General features: G+C 45.4%; 1 protein-coding gene across 4 annotated transcripts in view; it reads right to left on the reverse strand.

Moving 5' to 3' along the window:
* Positions 1-18675, reverse strand: part of TMEM201 (transmembrane protein 201) — a 300538-nt gene that overhangs the window by 40505 nt on the left and 241358 nt on the right. For 3 of the 4 annotated variants that reach the window (XM_078642297.1, XM_078642296.1, XM_078642294.1), the window contains exon 8: positions 4529-4600. In XM_078642297.1, the coding sequence (XP_078498423.1) occupies positions 4529-4600 (72 nt within the window). Of the gene's footprint in view, positions 1-4528; positions 4601-5898; positions 5971-18675 lie in introns of all 4 variants that reach the window. The other variant, XM_078642295.1, reaches the window with a different exon arrangement.

Below are 18675 nucleotides of genomic sequence, written 5' to 3' on the forward strand. Positions count from 1 at the left end.
TATGTGTAATATCCCGTGCAGTTTTATATGAAATTATTGTAGAGGGTTTTTGGTTTCATTGCTTGTTTTTATCCCTTATAAGTGTGTTGGATCTGAAAAAATAATGGTGCGAGTACGGATTTTCAATAACTAGGCACTTTTATAATTACATTTTTATAAATACATTTGAATGCAAGAATTGTGCCATATCTGTGCAATTCTAAGTGCACCTTATGAAAACAAACTTCAAACAATACGGATTCTTGGAGTCTGTCTTGGAAAATGCTGCTGAATTTGGATTTTCCAAGTGACGACTGCATGGCTTCTCCCTGGAGCAGGTGAACTAGGTCATACCTCATTTGACTTCCTGTCTTTGCAATGAGGCTCATCTTTCAGCTTAGTTTTGAACTTCCCAGAGGACGGCAACCAGAACAGAGAATGAACATAAGACTTTGAGCAGAAGAAAAGTGGTCAGTTCTGTTCAGTGGAGTAAAGATTAGGTTCTCATTCCCTGAAAGCCTTACATCAGGGAGCATGTTTTAAAGTTAGTCATGTTTAAAGCCGTGGCATCAAAGGCAGACTTCAGGTGGGCCCATTACCAACATCAAATCAGGTGCAAAGCTTACATTTGTGGTCTGTGTGCGCAGGGATGTCTTCTCAGTCACTAAATAATTTTGGTAAGTCAATAAAACACTGAAAAAGTTGGGCATCCTCTATACATAGGTGAATGTTGACTTGCTTTGGGTGCCCTGGGACCTGAAATTTTGTAGAAAGACCACATCCTTAAGGCAAAATCTATAAAAGACTTGGTAGATTTTTGACTGAACTCGGTCATAAATATATACATATGCGCATACTGGTAGATCTATATTCATTTTTGGAGTGAACCTCCACCACCATAATGAATCTGGAAACATTGGGTGGAGCAGACTTTCAGGCCAAAAAGACATAGTCGGTACTGGTAGTCTGGATTGTGACCTATGAACAATTGGGTGGTGTAAACTATATATTATCTAAAAATGTCATTGACACGTGGTTTACTTGTTACGAGATAGATCCGGTAACAAGGCTGTTCATAATTTTTTCTCCTTTACCCCCTAGATAGAAAACATTCAGATGAACGCCGGTGGTAACAAATGGTGGTTTCTTTGATGTTTGGGAATACTTGGTAACTTGCTTTTCTACCACAGTGCGTTAATCCTGAATAATAAAGTCCCAAATTTAGAAGCCTGATCTTTCTTTGGAGTGTAGGGTTTCCAATGGATGTTAAGCTTTACCATTCTATTGACACTGGAGACTTCATTTCTCCTTTCTTATGCTTTGCCGTGCCAAAAGCCCATTGTCCTCAGGCCAACTTGGGGGGTCGTTTCCAATGTGCCAAGGGGCTTTGCTACCACAACTCAGTGTCAACATTCATGGCATGAAGGGGATCTACTATTTGTAAGAAGCTTCTGTGCATAGAAGGACAAGTCTAAAATCCTACATTGTATTTCGGGCAGTCATATTTTCTGAAGAAAGCACACTTAGCAGGCTGATGCAAACTCAATAAAAGTGCATACATGAATGCGTTGACAACAGAGGCAGCGTTTTCCCCTTTTCTTAAATATGTTTTTTGCCGTGCTCTGGTAGTTTGTTGTGAAATATGTCAATATGCTAAAATTAGCGATCACATCTAGCAAGTATCAGTGGCTATCTTGAGAGAAGTCACCTAACAAAAACTGACACTCTTCCACATGGGGTCTAGCATGCTTCTTTCTCTATGTGCCGGTCATGCAGGACATTACTATATTGCAGAGAGGTGGCTAATTGAAGTTGGGGTTGAACTAGAACAGTCTGTGCCAGAACATGCAGAGCCACAGAAAGTCCTGATGAGTGAACATCCGTTAGAGGGCACAGAATGAGGAAAACCGAGTTCCTGCATCATTTCCCTGAGAGATCCATTAAAGCCTGCTGAACCTGGAGCAAAAGCAGATGGTAATCAGCTGCCCTTGTACTAGAAAGTCTAGGTCGGTGTGAATGTCCTGCTTACTCTTCATTGTCCATATCTCCTTTCGGGAGAAACTGGATCTTCAGCCTCCAGGACCGCTCAAGATGCTTCCTCCTAGATCTGGGCTGGAAGCAATGGGATAACTTGCTCAGAGAGCCCCGTAACCATTGGAGCAGGTTGTTGGGACAAAACTGGTAGGTCCTGAAGAGCTTCAGACAGAGTCCCTAAGACGGTGGTTAATGAAGTGATAGTCAACAAGGAGCGAGGGGACTGTTGCGAAGTGTGTTCCTGATAATGTCCTCGCTGGTGAGTGGCTATTGTGTCACTCTGCCAACAAAGAGGTGGACGTAAACTATGCATGTTGGACTTTGAAGAGAAGTACATCAGGTTGTTATCAAGGTCCAGAAAATTCTTGGTCATGCACAAGGCCACATAATGAGAGGTTGTTGACGGTGGAAAAGGCTTCTTCATTGTAGGCACGCACATCAACAATGACAGCAAGACAGCACCAGCAGGGGTGGACTCACCTTCTAAAGTCTGGAAAAAGACATGAAATAGGTAGCTAACCAGTGGACTGGCTTAGTGGTAGGGACATTTTTTGGCAAACTAAGGCACTGCTCTGAAAAGGATGACCTCACTACCTTCTTTGATATCCCACTACATGCTAATTTCCATTTTTTGGAGGACTTTGTCCTACGAGTGGCATTCTCACTGCCTCTGATAAAGAAGACCAAACTCTCCCTATCGTTCAAGGAATTAGCAAAATAAAGTGTTACATGTTTCACAGCTCAGTGGAGTGAGATTGGTTGTAAGCACTGGGAGCAGGGTATGGTTTGGAACAAATGGCTATCAAACCTAGGAAAGGAAAAAAGGAAAAACACCAAGTACCCAGTTAAACCATCGAAGAGCAGACCTCAGAATTCCCTTTTAATTGATGTGCAACTGAGAATCGAAGATACTGAAGACTTATGTCAAGGGCAAAGCTTCTTTGGATAGAGTTTGAGTCGCACAATGAGGTGGATAGACTGCACGTGCTGCAATATTAAATGAGCATCTGTTTTTAACATTCATAACCAGGGGTTCCAGCCAGGCGACTGGGAATAAAGCAGTAAACGATTCTATGAAAGATGAAATCCCGGAGTAGGAGCTTCCTTTTTACCCCAGACCTGGTGAACTCTGATCCGGATCTGAGTAAACCAAGAAATGCAGCTCACCGCAAGGTAATATGTAATGTCTGTATTCGCAAAATCAGTTGTGGAGCTAATCATTTGGATAGCCACTAATGGACTTCCAGCTAGTAGATTAAATGAATCAGATTTGTGCCATACAATGTCCTAAGCAGAGGGATACATTTTACCGAACAGAGACCAACTATCCAAATGAGTTACAGCTGAAGGAATGCAGTGCTAGTCATTATTGGTAATCAAATCCACCCCATGTCCATTAGAGGAACACAATTTAAGAGCAGATGACCTTTTCTCCACAAACTGAATCAACAGAATAAACACTTCTCTAGGAAAAAGAGGTTCTCTCTCAGGGGATCTCCAATGATAGAAGAACTAAACAGTCCCGCTCCCATGCAGGATCTTTCCGGGATCCCAGCACTTGGGCGGGGCTATACAGTGTTTAGGAATTCAATGGAGATTACCCTGAGAGAGAAGAGGGATTACAGGTAAGAAACCATACCTTATCTCTCAGAGGATCTCCAATGATTGTGATAAGCCCTGACTAGCCCCATCCAAGTGTGGGGATCCCGGAAAAATCGCCTCATGTGAGCAAGACTATTCAGTGCTAATGACTATCATTTGAGATTCCCCCGCGAGAGAACTGGGTTTACAGGTAACAAACGACTTCTTCCACATTTTTCCTATGGGAGAAAGATTTGGTTCGAGCTGGCGTACATCACTACATAGCTTCTTCTAGAACAGAACTGATTTGATTTGATTTGCCACAAGCGCCTCAAAGGTTTCAAAAGGGGAGAACTATGAATGAATGTTCAGAACGGTCAGATATTCTGTCTATTATTTTCGACAAAATGTCCATTGTAAGACAGGGAGGAACTACTACAGTCATCAAATGAAGTCGGTAGTGATTACAGGGTCTCCCACTCTGAACCTCAAGAGTCTAACTACCCAATAGGTTAACTTTCGGTGGTTCATAGTAGCTCCACTATATATTTGCTGGTAGCACTGGGGTTCTGCACAGCTCAAAGGTTATATGTAAGGCATCCCACTGATTATTAGATAGGGCAGAGATTTCTTTGAACCCCGATGTTTTTCTATTTCAGCACAGCATCTCTGGAAATCAAAGCCTAAAGAGGAATTGAGACTTAATTCTCTTAACCTCAACATTCTCTAGGGTGATTGAATGTATTCTTATTGGGGTGTTCCTTTTTGTCGATCTACCTCCTTTGGTTGCTTAAGGTTTTAAAGAAGGCTTAGTAACAGTAGCTGAAAAGGAACAGTTTGGTTGCTTAACTAGTTGAAAAAGCTCAATCAAAATAGACAAACCAGAGAGAAAGTTGTTGAAAGGGACACAGCACAGAGTGGGCAGGTTTCTTACCAGATCCAGGGGACTCCCTAGACTGCAAAATTTGAGATGAAGGTCGACTCCCACTGAACAGGTAACCTGAATCTAAAGAAAATAAAAACATCAAGTACATGTAGAAGAAAATGCTAAAATACAAATGCAATGCAGCTAAAGGCATATAAAGAGAGCTGAACTACTGTGAATCAGCAAGACTTGGGTGTACAGTATACTGTATTTTGGGAGTATGTATACCACCCGGCCATGACCACCTCCATCAATAGATACTTCACCGCTTCTACCCCTTACCACAACCTGCCTTCACTACCACTCTCCCCACACCCTATCCTTCCCCACCATTCATGGCCTCAATCCTCCAGTACCACCCAGTTCCAAACCCCACCCCCTCACACAAGACTCCACTTGTGCAGTATTTTGCAACTTAACATCTCAGATTGGCAGTCTTTTCCGAGAAGGCCCTCTGGTACTCTTCCCTTTACATATTTTAATTGCTGGGAAGTTGCATAAAGACATAAGATAAGCTCTACAAAACAAAATACATATACACACACACACACACACATATATATATAAATATATATATAAAATCACACACACAATACTACAGTATTTAACCCCTTGGCCGCGGCGGTAATTCCGCCGCGGTGCTAGGGGGGAGGGGGGGCCGCGCAGCGCAGCCATGCTCGTGACGGAACCACACCATCACGAGCCACGGTGGCGCTGTGCTTGTGACGGAATGGTTCTGTCACGGCCCCGCCCGCTCAATAGAACGCGCCGCCGCTCAGGCGCGAAATCACTGCAGCGCAGGCGCGGCGGCCAGGACGTGACGGAACCATTCTGTCACCAGCACAGCACCACCGTGGCTCGTGATGGAATGGTTCCGTCACGAGCATGCAAGGGGTTAAGGAACTATCATCCATACATTTGTAAGCTGCATACAGCCATAGACCTACTACAAACTGTGAGAACTGGAGGGAATAAAAACAAAAACCACCACTTATAGCATAGCTATGACTTTAAATGTTCCACTCATGTGAAGGGTTACATAACAGATCGGTTTAATTTATCACTGCAAACACAACAAGATGGACGGAGTGATGAAACCTTTCAAACACTCACCCCCAGTCAAGAGATCTGGGTTAAAGCCATTGTTCTTTTGCTCACCATGCCACCGCAGTTTGGACCCAGCTATATGCAAATCAGTCTTGACCCTGCTCCCCATGGAAACAGTCCAGCCCGAACTGCCAGGCCAGGTCCTCCCAGGGCCGGAAATAAGCATCCTCAGACTGGTGTCGCGGTATCACCGCTCTTCAGACAGTTTAGCTGGAAACCAGTGGCACAGCGAGCAAGGGACCCAAGTCTGGGTATTTCTGGGTGTTTCTTACCAGATCCAGGGGACTCCCTAGACTGCAAAATTTGAGATGAAGGTCGACTCCCACTGAACAGGTAACCTGAATCTAATGGCTACTTAGGGCTAACATGGCTAACATAGCAAACACAAGATGATGGACAGAGTGCTGACACTTTCAAACACTTACCCTCAGTCAAGAGATCTGGGTTAAATCCATCACTCTTTTGCTCACCAGACCCGTCCCAGGATGCTTGCTTTCCTGCTTGTTTTACAGGTGCAAATCAGGAGACATGAATGACAAGTAATAGTGATGGGGGGGTGAAAAATCTAAACATAGTAAGCTCCCACCAAAAGGGACTCCTGCTCACACTACATACAACAATTTCAGTAAGGCCACGTGCAGATATCTAAAACAGTGGGTGGGAATCACTAACAAAAATGGGAAGTCCTTTTCTGAACATGGTACCTTTGGTACAGAAAGATTTGGTAATTTGCTAAAGTTAAAAAGGTCCTAAAAACCAAGACAGACACTGAACAGAGGTCAGTCTGTAGTGAGAAAAACGGAGGCAAACATGGAATACCAAAGCAGTCACATCAGAGACTGATTTAGGGCTTGTGCTTCTACTGCTCTATCCGCTCCCTATTTATTCTCAGATCACTGAATCACAATAGAAAGAGGAGAGCGAAGACAAAAATGGCAGACAATTTGCTAGTATGTTCCCCATGCAAGCCAAAGCGATTGCAGTGCAGCCACTGATACACCTGAAAATGGAGCAGCACGACTGGGACCGCCAGCGGATAGAGCACAAAGTAATGTCTATGCAAGCGCTGTGATACGACTGACAGTAGAGCACCAGGTAGAGATATGCAAATGATTACACAGGATGCCAACACCACTTCTGTAAATCGGGCTAGAGCAGCTGGGAATAAAGAAACCAGAGAGCACAGCTCCACAATCACTAGAGCAAAGGGAGGCCAGTTCTGCTTCTTTTTTCTCCTTTGAGTCCCAACTATACCAGTCCAGTTTTGCTCCTCTCTGCAAAAGAGATTACAGATCCTGCCCAGGGTACGCCTGCTTTGCAATTGTACTTTTCTACAGAATCTGTGAATAGCTTCCAGGCCAGTTCAGGGTCATTCTTCTCTTCTACAGAGTCTATTGTCCTGTCTAGGTGTCATTCCTGCTTTTTCGGTTATCTTTCCATATAGTTTATCAATCTTGCCCGGACAAGTCCCTTGCTTGCTCCCTTTCCACAGTTGATCAGTCCTGTGCTTGTCATGTCCTGCTGCATTCGTCCTCCCTTCTAAATAGTTCATGAGTAATGCTCTGGTCAGCCCATCAGTCATTTGCATTAGTGTGTGCTTGCTACATTATGCACATAAAAGCTTGCACCACAGAAGCATTACGGTAAAAGATTATCTGTTGAAATTTAGCTAATGTCTTTTGTTAAGATTTGCCTCTGGCACTTCCACGAAAGACAGCACAAGTGTCTGGAGGTAATTTAGTTCACCGAGCAGCACTATTTAAAAAATGTTGTCACTTTTTTTTTTAAACATAGGCTTATATTTTCTTCAATTATTGTACTTTGCGGATGTGCAGAATGTCACCAGTGAGGGGTTTGAACCCTCTGTTGGTCAGCGATCATAGGGATGGAACCCTTTACGCTTTCTCAAGGCCCACCGCCTTGGGGGTAATCTAGCTCAGATTTCATTATTGCCATCTCATCTTCCCTGCGTGTACGAACAGAGTATTTCCCATGAAAGGTAGATTTAGAATCCTTTGCTGGGCTTCAGGACTATAGGCGGACCCATGATGAGCAGTTTGCACAAATCCTGAGAGCATAACAGTGGGTTGCAAGCCCACAAGCATCAGCAGCAGAACCGATGACCTGGTTTGCAGCCTCTTTAAGAACTTGAAATTCTTGCCTGTCCTCTTTTGGCAACTTATCCGTAAATCTGAAAAGAGAGTCCCTAGTAATGCTGAGGTACTGGCAACCTTCAACAAGCATTTACAATGCAATGGTTTCACCTTTGGAAACGTTTGAGCTATTGGCATTGTAAATGACAAAATTTGTATTTATGTGTTGGTTTTGAAAACAGATAAATAAATGGCATTGTCATTTACATTGCCATTAGCTTAATCTCTCGCAAATGTGAGACCTATTGTACCCTACGGACGAGCTCAGCAGACAGCAATTACTAGCGCGCACACACACACACACACACACACACACACACACACACACACACACACACACACACACACACACACACACACACACACACACACACACACACACACACACACACACACACACACACACACACACACACACACACACACACACACACACACACACACACACACACACACACACACACACACACACACACACACACACACATTTCTGCAGTGAGGGTGAATATGCAGTGCTGCAGAGGAGGCCACAGTGTGCAGTGCTGCAGAGGAGAAGACAATGTGCAGTGCTGCAGAGAAGGCCACAGTGTGCAGTGCTGCAGAGGAGGCCACAGTGTGCAGTGCTGCAGAGGAGGCCACAGTGTGCAGTGCTGCAGAGGAGGAGACAGTGTGCAGTGCTGCAGAGGAGGAGACAGTGTGCAGTGCTGCAGAGGAGGCCACAGTGTGCAGTGCTGCAGAGGAGGCCACAGTGTGCAGTGCTGCAGAGGAGGAGACAGTGTGCAGTGCTGCAGAGGAGGAGACAGTGTGCAGTGCTGCAGAGGAGGCCACAGTGTGCAGTGCTGCAGAGGAGGAGACAGTGTGCAGTGCTGCAGAGGAGGAGACAGTGTGCAGTGCTGCAGAGGAGGCCACAGTGTGCAGTGCTGCAGAGGAGGCCACAGTGTGCAGTGCTGTCATTAGAGTCGGTCTGGGCAGTGATGTAATGATTATCACCTTGCAGTGTTGCCCTCTAGTGCAGTGCTGCTGAGGGGGGTACTGTTTGTAGTGTGGTAATGAGGATTATTCTGTGCATTTCTCCATTAAGCGCTTCTTTGTGTAGTACTGTACGGAGGGCTGGTCAGTGCAGCCCTGCAGTGAGGGTCACGCTCTACAGTGAGGTCTCTCCAGTGCAGTAATAATGGCGGTCCCTCTGTGCAGTGCTGCTGTGGGGGTGTCTTGGTATACTGGAGGGATGCTGCTCAGCCCTGCAGTGAGGGTCAGGCTCTACAGTTCTGCAGTGAGGTCTCTCCAGTGACAATGACTGTCACTCTGTGCTGTGGTGAGGGTGTCTTGGTATACTCGAGGGACGCTGTGCAGCCCTACAGTTGCTTGGACACTTCACCTCTCGGCTCCAGAATTGAGCCCACCTTCTCTGCTTCGGGGAAGCACCTAGAAGCACATCTGTTCCCCAGTGCGTAATTTGAGCCAGTGGTTTCCGGTGCTCGGCAACGGCACTTAATGTTTGGCACCAGCAATTAATTGTCTGTACCGACATGTAATTGCAGACACTGGCACTTATGACAGCCACTACATTATGATGCTGTTTGTATGAATTAGAGATGAGCAAACAGCAAATGTTTATTAATTCAGTACGCTTTAAAAACAACAAATACCTGCTGCCCAAGCTATTTTTATATCTTTGGGGGCCTGGAATAGACTGAATTGTCGCACTTGCAGTGTGCTAATTAGTAGTAGTTGTGTAGGTACTGCCATTGTTCAACAAATGTTCTCCCCACTCAGAAGCCACGACCTGGTCTGGGTTCCACCTCCCAACTGGCTTGCTTGTTTCCAGGCATGTCTTTTGTAATTGTGTGTAACTCCAGGGTTATATGTAAAGCATCCTAGCAACTGTTGGTGCATAGGCGTTATATACAACTGTTAAGTAAATATACCAATAGCTGTTCAATCGCTTCCCCAGTGTGTGCACACAAACACGCTCTCACCCCCCATTGTCTGTCACTTCACCGTATCTCCTTTCCTTTCTCCTCCCCCTCCTACATCTCTCCCCTTCCAGTCTTTCCTATTTTCTTGCCCCTCACTCTCTTATCCCTTGCCCTCTCAAACCTTACCTCGCCCCTCCTTCCATCTTTCTCGCAACCACTCCTTCTATTCCCACCCATTCTGTCAGTCTTTCTTGGGGATGGAGGGAGTTTTATATAGCGTGAACTCAACTCGAAGGTATCAGAGCACTTTATATGAGCACCCGTTGCGTTAAAGAGGGACCCATTCATTGTGTTATGCACGGTGAGATTAAATGATTTGCCCAGAATCACAGGTGAGGTTGTTGGGTGTCCGTGCAGAGACTCGAACCCCGTTCCTCAGCTTCGAGGCCGAAGTTTCTTGTCGGAAAGTGGTCCCATTTCATACATTTTTATCAGGCTCTGCGTTTTGCCTATAGCCCGCACTCTGCCTCCATGCACCTTGGTGTGTGTGTCTGTGAGGGAGGGGAGGGTGCTGGGGGAGAGTGAATGGTTCACTAGAGGTAGAGATTTAAAAAACAAGTCAATTGTATTCAAAATATTCATGTTCCCTGCTTTCAAATGTTGGTGTGTACGCAAGACCTAAGTAAGTGACATACGGGAATCTTAGGGACACCTCGGTATATTTCGCAAAGGATCTGTCATTTTAAGCTGTGCCACTGCAGGTAGAAATGACAGAATTAAATCTAAAATGTTGCGGAGCCTGCAGCTGGTATCTATTGACCCACCTCAGTGAACCAAATCGGAAAAATACATTTGAGAAGTTAAAAACTGAAAAATAAAACACAATTTTTTTTTCATTTAAATGATTAAATAATGCACCGGTTGACTTGAACTTTGGGAGAGATATGGATGGCTTTAGTTCACAATCCAATGTCTTTCATGCCCCTTTCCTTATTGGCGCAATTACGGTAGGTATAACGCACAAGCTCTGCCTTGCTGCCTGTTAGCGCAGGGTTTCATAACCTTCAAACCGGAAGAAACAACAGGGAGTGGAAAACGACAGGCTCCTCGTTGGAAGGTAAAAGGACGGAGCAACAACGTTTGCACCTTTTCCTCACAAACAAGGAAGCTGCAATCACATTAGTACGGCCACCGACTGCCAGATCAGAAGGAGCCGACTGTGTTTTTTTCCTGAGCTTAAAAAACAAGCGCTCGAGTGAGACGCGCTAGAGGAAAATGTATGAAGGGACACCCTCCGTCCGCCCTGAGCCTGTAGAAAGCGCTAGAGTGAGACAACCTGAAAAGGGCGCACACTCATCTGACGGCTGGCGTCGGGGAGCTCAGTCTAACACGATCATATCTAATGCCCGAATCAGTCACTCGAGAGCCTTTAGAACTGTGCTCGGACGGATGTTGCTAATCTGCCAGAACGGAAATCAGCGGCGAGGCAGGAAATATCTTAGCCAGCTCATGGGTGCTCCGTAAGATGAAGCAAAGTGGAGGAGGAGGATGACACAGGTTTCCTTTAAACAGGAGCTCACATGACACCACAGGCATCTGTTGCACAGAGCGAGTCAAGAACACATTACAGCCCGTGCGTGGCGCGTGCAGCAACTCATGGCCGCCAGTGCCGATAGAGGAGAGGTGTGTTTACCTCTCTACTGCAGGGGGCGGCTCTGAGGTGAGGAGGGGGAGCCTGCTGCGCAGCCTACATTGTGCCACCCAGCTGGTGTATAGGTGCCCCTGTTGAGTGTTTGGTGCTTCGGAGGAGTTAGGTGCTTGATGCAGGACTGAGATTCTTCCTAGAGTATTTAGCAAACTGCTGTTTAAAACAAGCACCTACGGGCACACGGACAGCGGCAGTGGGGGCGGGAACGGACAGCGGGAGGGGGGGCGGGAACGGGGACACAAACAGCGGGAGGGGGGGCAGGAACAGGCACACGGACAGCGGGAGGGTGGGCGGGAACGGAGAGCGGGACATCGCGCAACCCACCCCTGAAAACGACTCTGTTCCAATGGCTAGCCTCCATTTATGGAGCTAGCCAATGGAACAGAGGGCGGATTCCCAAGCCACCATACTATTCTCATTAGGTTTTCACCTGCGTGAAAAGCTGCGCAGTGCGCAGCTTTCACTTAGGCGAAACCTAAAAAGGATGAAGAGGTGCTGCAAAACTTTTTGTCTACAGAATCAATTTGTTTGCTGTCTGTATCTGGGGGAACTGTTGAAGAGGCCACTGCAGTACGACTTTTTCTTGCAGTAGCTAGGATTACTGACACTGGAGGATCAGATCTCAAGAAAAGTGTGTCTTGGCCTAGAACCTTTTATTTGTTTAGCATAGGTGATGGTGCAGCCCATGGAGATGCTGGAGTCAAAAGGATTTGCATAAAGGTTTTACATAGAGCCTACATGTCCGCTCTTACACTGGCCAAAATTGGTAGACGCCCTGACACATTGTGTCTGCGAGGCTGTGGCCTCTCTGGCACCTTCTATCACATCTTATGGGAGTGCCCTTACGTGAGTCCCTTGCTCACTTGGCCACTGGATTCAAGATAGCCTGGCTGATGAGGATTATGAATCCGAAACCGGTCCCAGGATGCTTGTTTCCGGTCCAGGGAAGACATAGCTTGGCAGTTCGGGCTGGACTGTTCCCATTAGGCACAGGGTCAGACTGATTTGCATATAGCCATGTCTGAACTGGGGTGGCTGAGTGGGCTAAAGAATGGTGATGGATTAAACCCAGATCAGTTGACTGGGGGTGAGTGTTTGATTTGCTCAAACGCTCCGTCCATCATCCCCTTTTGTATCGCTTTGTTCGCCCTAAGTGTGGCAGGGTATGCTCAGACGTGAGTCCCTTGCTCACTTGGCCACTGGATTCAAGATTGCCTGGCTGATGAGGATTATGAATCCGAAACCGGTCCCAGGATGCTTGTTTCCGGTCCAGGGAAGACATGGCTTGGCAGTTTGGGCTGGACTGTTCCCATGAGGCACAGGGTCAGACTGATTTGCATATAGCCATGTCTGAACTGGGGTGGCTGAGTGGGCTAAAGAATGGTGATGGATTAAACCCAGATCAGTTGCTGGGGGTGAGTGTTTGATTTGCTCAAACACTCCGTCCATCATCCCCTTTTGTATCGCTTTGTTCGCCCTAAGTGTGGCAGGGTATGCTCAGACGTGAGTCCCTTGCTCACTTGGCCACTGGATTCAAGATAGCCTGGCTGATGAGGATTATGAATCCGAAACCGGTCCCAGGATGCTTGTTTCCGGTCCAGGGAAGACATGGCTTGGCAGTTCGGGCTGGACTGTTCCCATGAGGCACAGGGTCAGACTGATTTGCATATAGCCATGTCTGAACTGGGGTGGCTGAGTGGGCTAAAGAATGGTGATGGATTAAACCCAGATCAGTTGCCTGGGGGTGAGTGTTTGATTTGCTCAAACGCTCCGTCCATCATCCCCTTTTGTATCGCAGTGCCCGGTGGTGCAACACTTTTGGGGGGGGGAACGATCCGTAAAATGAGCAGTTCTCTGGGTAAGTCACTCCTACCGACACCAAAAGAATGTGTTCTCAATATATGGGGGGCCACGGACCTGAACGAACTAGAACTGCAGTGGGCGGCGTTGGGTTTTCTGCTAGCTAAACGCTCCATTGCGATGCTCTGGGGCTCCCACGAGCGGCCGCTAGTGGTGGGCTGGATGGCTGAGATGGACCGCTGCATGATTGCCGAAAAGACAGTGTACAAAATAAGAGGCTGCCCCCCGAAATGGGATAATAAATAGGGACACTGGAACAGGTATCGCAGTGAACTCTGCGACTCTCCGACACCTGAGCTAGCTATGGTCCGAGCTGGTCCCATAGACCGAACTACACGCAAATTATTTTTGCTTGATTTGTACCTTGATTCGAATGTACCGTCTTGATTGTGACTGATTTTATGACTCTGTTTTTCTCATTAACAAAATTTTATGTTAAAAAAAAAAAAAAAAGGTTTGCATAGTAGGCTCAATCTACCTGGAACCAGAGGTAGAAGAGGTCTGGAAGTCATTCTGTGATGGGGAGTCTCGAATATGACCGATTAAGGGACAGGTGTAGGAATGTCAATATTCAGCTTGATGTCCCTCTTACTAATATGTTATTGAAAGTGACAAGATCATATACCAGAGACACCCTCGCCTGGGGTGAGTCTGATAATGTCAGAGTAATCTCTCACAGATGAGCGAGAGGTTGTGGACCAGGAAGGAAACCTGTGCCAGAGAGATCGGTGAGAACGTCAAGATCTGGACGGTGTACTTCGACAATGTCCTAGATCTTGATTGCTGCCTCCGTGGGCTCCTGGACAATTATCTTCGTCTCAGCAGGTTTTTGAAGAATTATTGTCTGTGCCTGAAGAATACAGGATGGAGCCTCAGGAGAAAAAGTACAGGCAGGCGTATGCTTCAGCGGGGGTGTACGCTCAGAGAGATTGTATGGTGAATAGATCTGAGAATATTTGGACCCTGGGTTCCAATCAGGGTCATCCATTTACCAATTTACTACGGCTTTGTTGCCTCCGGGGAGAAAGATTGATGGGCTAGTCAGTAGGAGACTTTTCTGCAACTGGAGACCCAGAATCACCTGTAGTCAAAATCCTAGCATCTGAAGAGAGACCAGCTTCTCAGCGTTGATCTTCTTGCCTTAGACGATGATCTAGATCTGTGTGTTACAGGTTTCTCAAAATCTACTATGGTCTTTACATTGATTGTCTGTGTGGCACCTACTTGCTCAACGGCGAATGCCTCGACTTGGGCCTTGAAGTGGACTTTCTGTGGATCGACAGGGCTGATGGCGACCCTTTCATCATTGGTCTCTTCAATGGATGCTGAGCGGGCACTTTGGACATTGATCCTGATGCAGACAGTGAGAAGACAGGCATTTCCCTTCGCGAAGTCCTACCAGTTAACGGCAATGGGGAACCGCATTTTTCACTCATTTTTCTCGAGAGGAAGGATCTTTGAAGGAAGCTCGAGTCCTCCCAAGGCAAATTGACGATCTTACCTTTCCGATCTCCTGAAGGGCATGTATTATGATCTTCTCCCTGTCCTCCAAAGTCCTCTTAGAGCTTTTGACGGTGATTACATGGCACTGGATGAGGAGAGGAAGGCAAACAGAGTGTGGGTCAGATTGTTACATCATTTTGCCACAGGAAGGATACTGGTTGAAAAAAGACGCCATTATGTGACTGAGAAAAAATATTTTCCAGTCTGAAAAATGGTTTAAGGCACCAAAGGTACTTAAAACAGTCGAGTGAAGTCAAAATCGTCTGCTTTTGAAGAGAATGTTCAGACAAAAAAAGTAAAACAAATGTAGAGATTAATGCTCCAGGATCCTCACTGAAGAAGCCGGAAAAAAGAACTGACCTTTAACCTTTGGGGCATGGTGGGATTCAAGAGGCCCCTAAAGGCACAGTGCCAGTTTTCTCTGTAATGGTTTTCAACGCAGCCTATTGGTTAACAATGCCTTCCATTAACATGCTTTTTCTTTTCAAATACAGGCTGTTTTAGACTTTTACATTCCATTTTATTGTATTGTTGTGGTGCATTTTAAATGAAAAACTCATTGTAATTTGGGCATTTTTTTGCCTCTATTTCTATAGAGAGAGAGAGTGAGTGAGTGAGTGAGTCTGTGTGTGTGTTTTTTTTTTGAGGGATGACATACATTAATGAGGTTAAACATACATATATATTATACTTAATATATGCTCTGGGGTTTCAGTGAATGGGCGTGACTATTCATTGCTTAGGACTATTGATTAGTACACTGGACTAGAACACATTCTACATTGGTCTCAATACAAAACCGAGTCTACCCAAAATAGATAGTTGGCTGACCGTGACATTGGCTGTACTTCAGTTTTGCACATGGCTGAGGAAGAGCGCACACTGCATCTTGCTGCACGTGGATAACATTAGAAGGAACATTGGAAAAAACCAAAGCCTGTCCCGTGAAGAACTGCAGAGTGAATTGGAAATGTATAGACCGAACATGGGCAGGTGCGAATCAGCTGCTGCATTTGGTGGTAGCAAGTGAAGTGGGAGGTTGATTGGTTATGGTCAGCATGGCTGACACAGGACTTGGAAATAACAGGGCATCCAATACGGCAAAGGAGGCAGCATTGAACACAGGGTAGACCTGTTCAAGTCATTGCACTAACTTGTGCCTGTATGCTAGCCAAGAAAAAGATTTTAGCCCTGTACACATACTCAAATTATGCGTTTAGATTGACTCGTGACTTTGGGCTTCTCTGGATGCAAAAAGAGTTCAGAGCACCTGCTGGAACCCCATTACAAATGGACAATACATACTCAATTTGTTGAACGCTTTTATGTTACCCCACCAGTAGTCAGCGTGCTGCCCACCAATATCCTCAGGATAAAGTGTCCTGAAGAAATGTCCTTGCTGATTCAGCCGCTAGAAAGGCTGCTAAGCCATACTGCTCATGCTCGTATGTATGTTTTACAAACTGATTTGCTTCCAGTATCTTACCTGAAAGATTGGTCTATGTTACAGGTACAAGCAGAGGTTTGCAAAGACCTAGGGATAGATCAGTCCTTCCACTGTGCCTATCACAATAAGTCAGTGGGCAAATTGGAGAGAAACAATGGTACCCTAACGAACAACATAGCCAAAGTATGTTCTGAGACTGAACCGAAAATGCACAATGCTCTGTATTTAGGTTTTCTGGTTCATTAGGGCTGTACCAACAAAGTGAACCAACCTGAATCTGTACAGGATAGTTATGGGACACCCCATGATGTTGCCCTCTTATCTTCCCATCTTTGCTTGTTCCTAAGCTAGACTTACAACTGAATAATGATGTTTTACTATATTGCAGAACGCTTATACACTGTATGCTTTCCATCCTCAGGTTCAAGCACCTTTACGTGAGTGCCCGCCTGAAGCCTGTCGTGCCCTGAAGCCTAAGGAGTTGGTCTTTTTAAGCCTTTATCAGAGGAAAATGTCTCTACAGCTTCACTAGTGTGTCCCCTACCAGGTGCTGGTCCTCACCACCACAGCCATTAAGCAGTATGGTCTAGCAATGTTCATCTACTCCTTTCTGTGCACGTTTGCTGTACCTCCCAGCAATGAATTCCCATTGTTGTGTACTTCTGTACCGGCATCAAGCCCCAGTCCACAGCTTTGTGCCGGAGCCGTTACGGTCTTGCCACCTGGTGCATTCTACAACACACTTTTCATTATATATTCAATTGCATTAGTTTTTAAAGTGTAGTAAATGATGACCTTGCAGTGTACCAGGATGCAACAATCTTTATTGGGGATCTTCAATGATTCCCTCACTAACACCCTCCAACACCAACTTCTCAGCCTTATTTCATTTGTTTTATAGTACCTCTCACACCAGTGCAGGGTGTCGGAGTATTTTAACTCTCACACACATAGAGACAATGAATCATGTGTGTAAATCAGTGTATAAAAAAGTTACATAAATTAAAGTGGGCTACAAGATGTAGGGTTCACGTCATCCATACAGGTAGGCATATATATGTTTTAAGAGTGCTTGGTCTGGGTAAGCACAAACTCAGTATTCAGAACGCAATAGCGGTTAGGACGGACTTCACGAATAAGAATGTATTTCTACCATAACAAACCCTTTAGGGCAAAATTAGGATAATGAAAGACTGGGAAAAACATAACTTTCTAACCCAGATTATGATATTAATTTATGAACTGCACAGTAACAAAAGGATCTTGCTCTTTGCAGCAAGCATATTACCCCTCTGTTTTAGAGGAGTCAAAACGGTCACTAGACATAACTTTGATCTCTCTCCAGCAGGTACATTATTCATCAGTGTTATCTTGCCACTTGTATTGTTGCCTGAAAATTGCTGGATATACAAGGAACTCTGCTTTGAAAACTGCTGCACTACTACAAAACCCGTCCCCAGTAACAAAATCCCATCCCCCCACACACCTTCCAACCATGCGAGATAATGCCACATGCCCGGTACCGCTAGTCTATCTTTCGTCAGAACAGGATTTAGTCTGTGAGCACAGCACAAGCAGGCAACTTGAGTGTATGTGGGATGAAGAGAGTGTGAAGTTTTAAAAACAATACTCACCCTTATATAAATTCAGTCTTCCCACTGTTTTGGTGTTTCACAAACGTAGCTATCAAGAAGAATCACTCTAATTTCATCCATGAAAAGAAGGCCAATCTCTGGCAGCCTTAAGAGTAGGATAGGGTCTGCTACACTGGCTAAGTCGGACCTGCTTTCAGACATTCCACTGTCCACCCACTCCAAAGACGGTTGGGGTGCCACTAGATCTAAACCAACTACGATGTAGGGCAGGCCATCCGAGACTAGACAATACTTGAAGTAGCCAATGCCACAGCCATTTCTTTGGCTTTGATGACAGATCAGTCAAATGCGCAGAAGACCATGTTCCTGCAGAACAGAATGGCTTTAGAATACCTCCTGGCAGCCAAGAGGGGAAAGATTTGTGTGATAAGAGCTTGCAGTGCTCGCACCTCTTTAACACTTAAATTAGTATGTATGAACAGATAGCGCACATTATGGATAGTGCAAAGAAATTCAACAAAATTGAAAATGACTAAAATTTCAACTGGTCTTAGTGGTCAGGGAAACTCAGGAATTGGGTAATGAGGATCTTTGAAATCGCAAATGCTATAGTCGGAGGACAGTAACCTATTAAACTGATTATGTGCACCATCCAGTGTGCTTTCAGTAATAAAGGCATTCTGTCCCTGCTCAGGATCATGAAGAATGGGATCCTGAAGAAATTAAAACTGAAATAATATGCAATGGTTGTGAGGAACTCAGTGACATGTGTCATTTAATTTGGTTTAAAATTAAAGTGCAAATGCTTATATCTCTCTTAATGTAATATCCAGTCACACATTAATACAAAACACACAAGATAGA

Source organism: Lissotriton helveticus, chromosome 5_1, assembly GCF_964261635.1.
Source record: "Lissotriton helveticus chromosome 5_1, aLisHel1.1, whole genome shotgun sequence".
Lineage (NCBI taxonomy): Eukaryota > Metazoa > Chordata > Amphibia > Caudata > Salamandridae > Lissotriton > Lissotriton helveticus.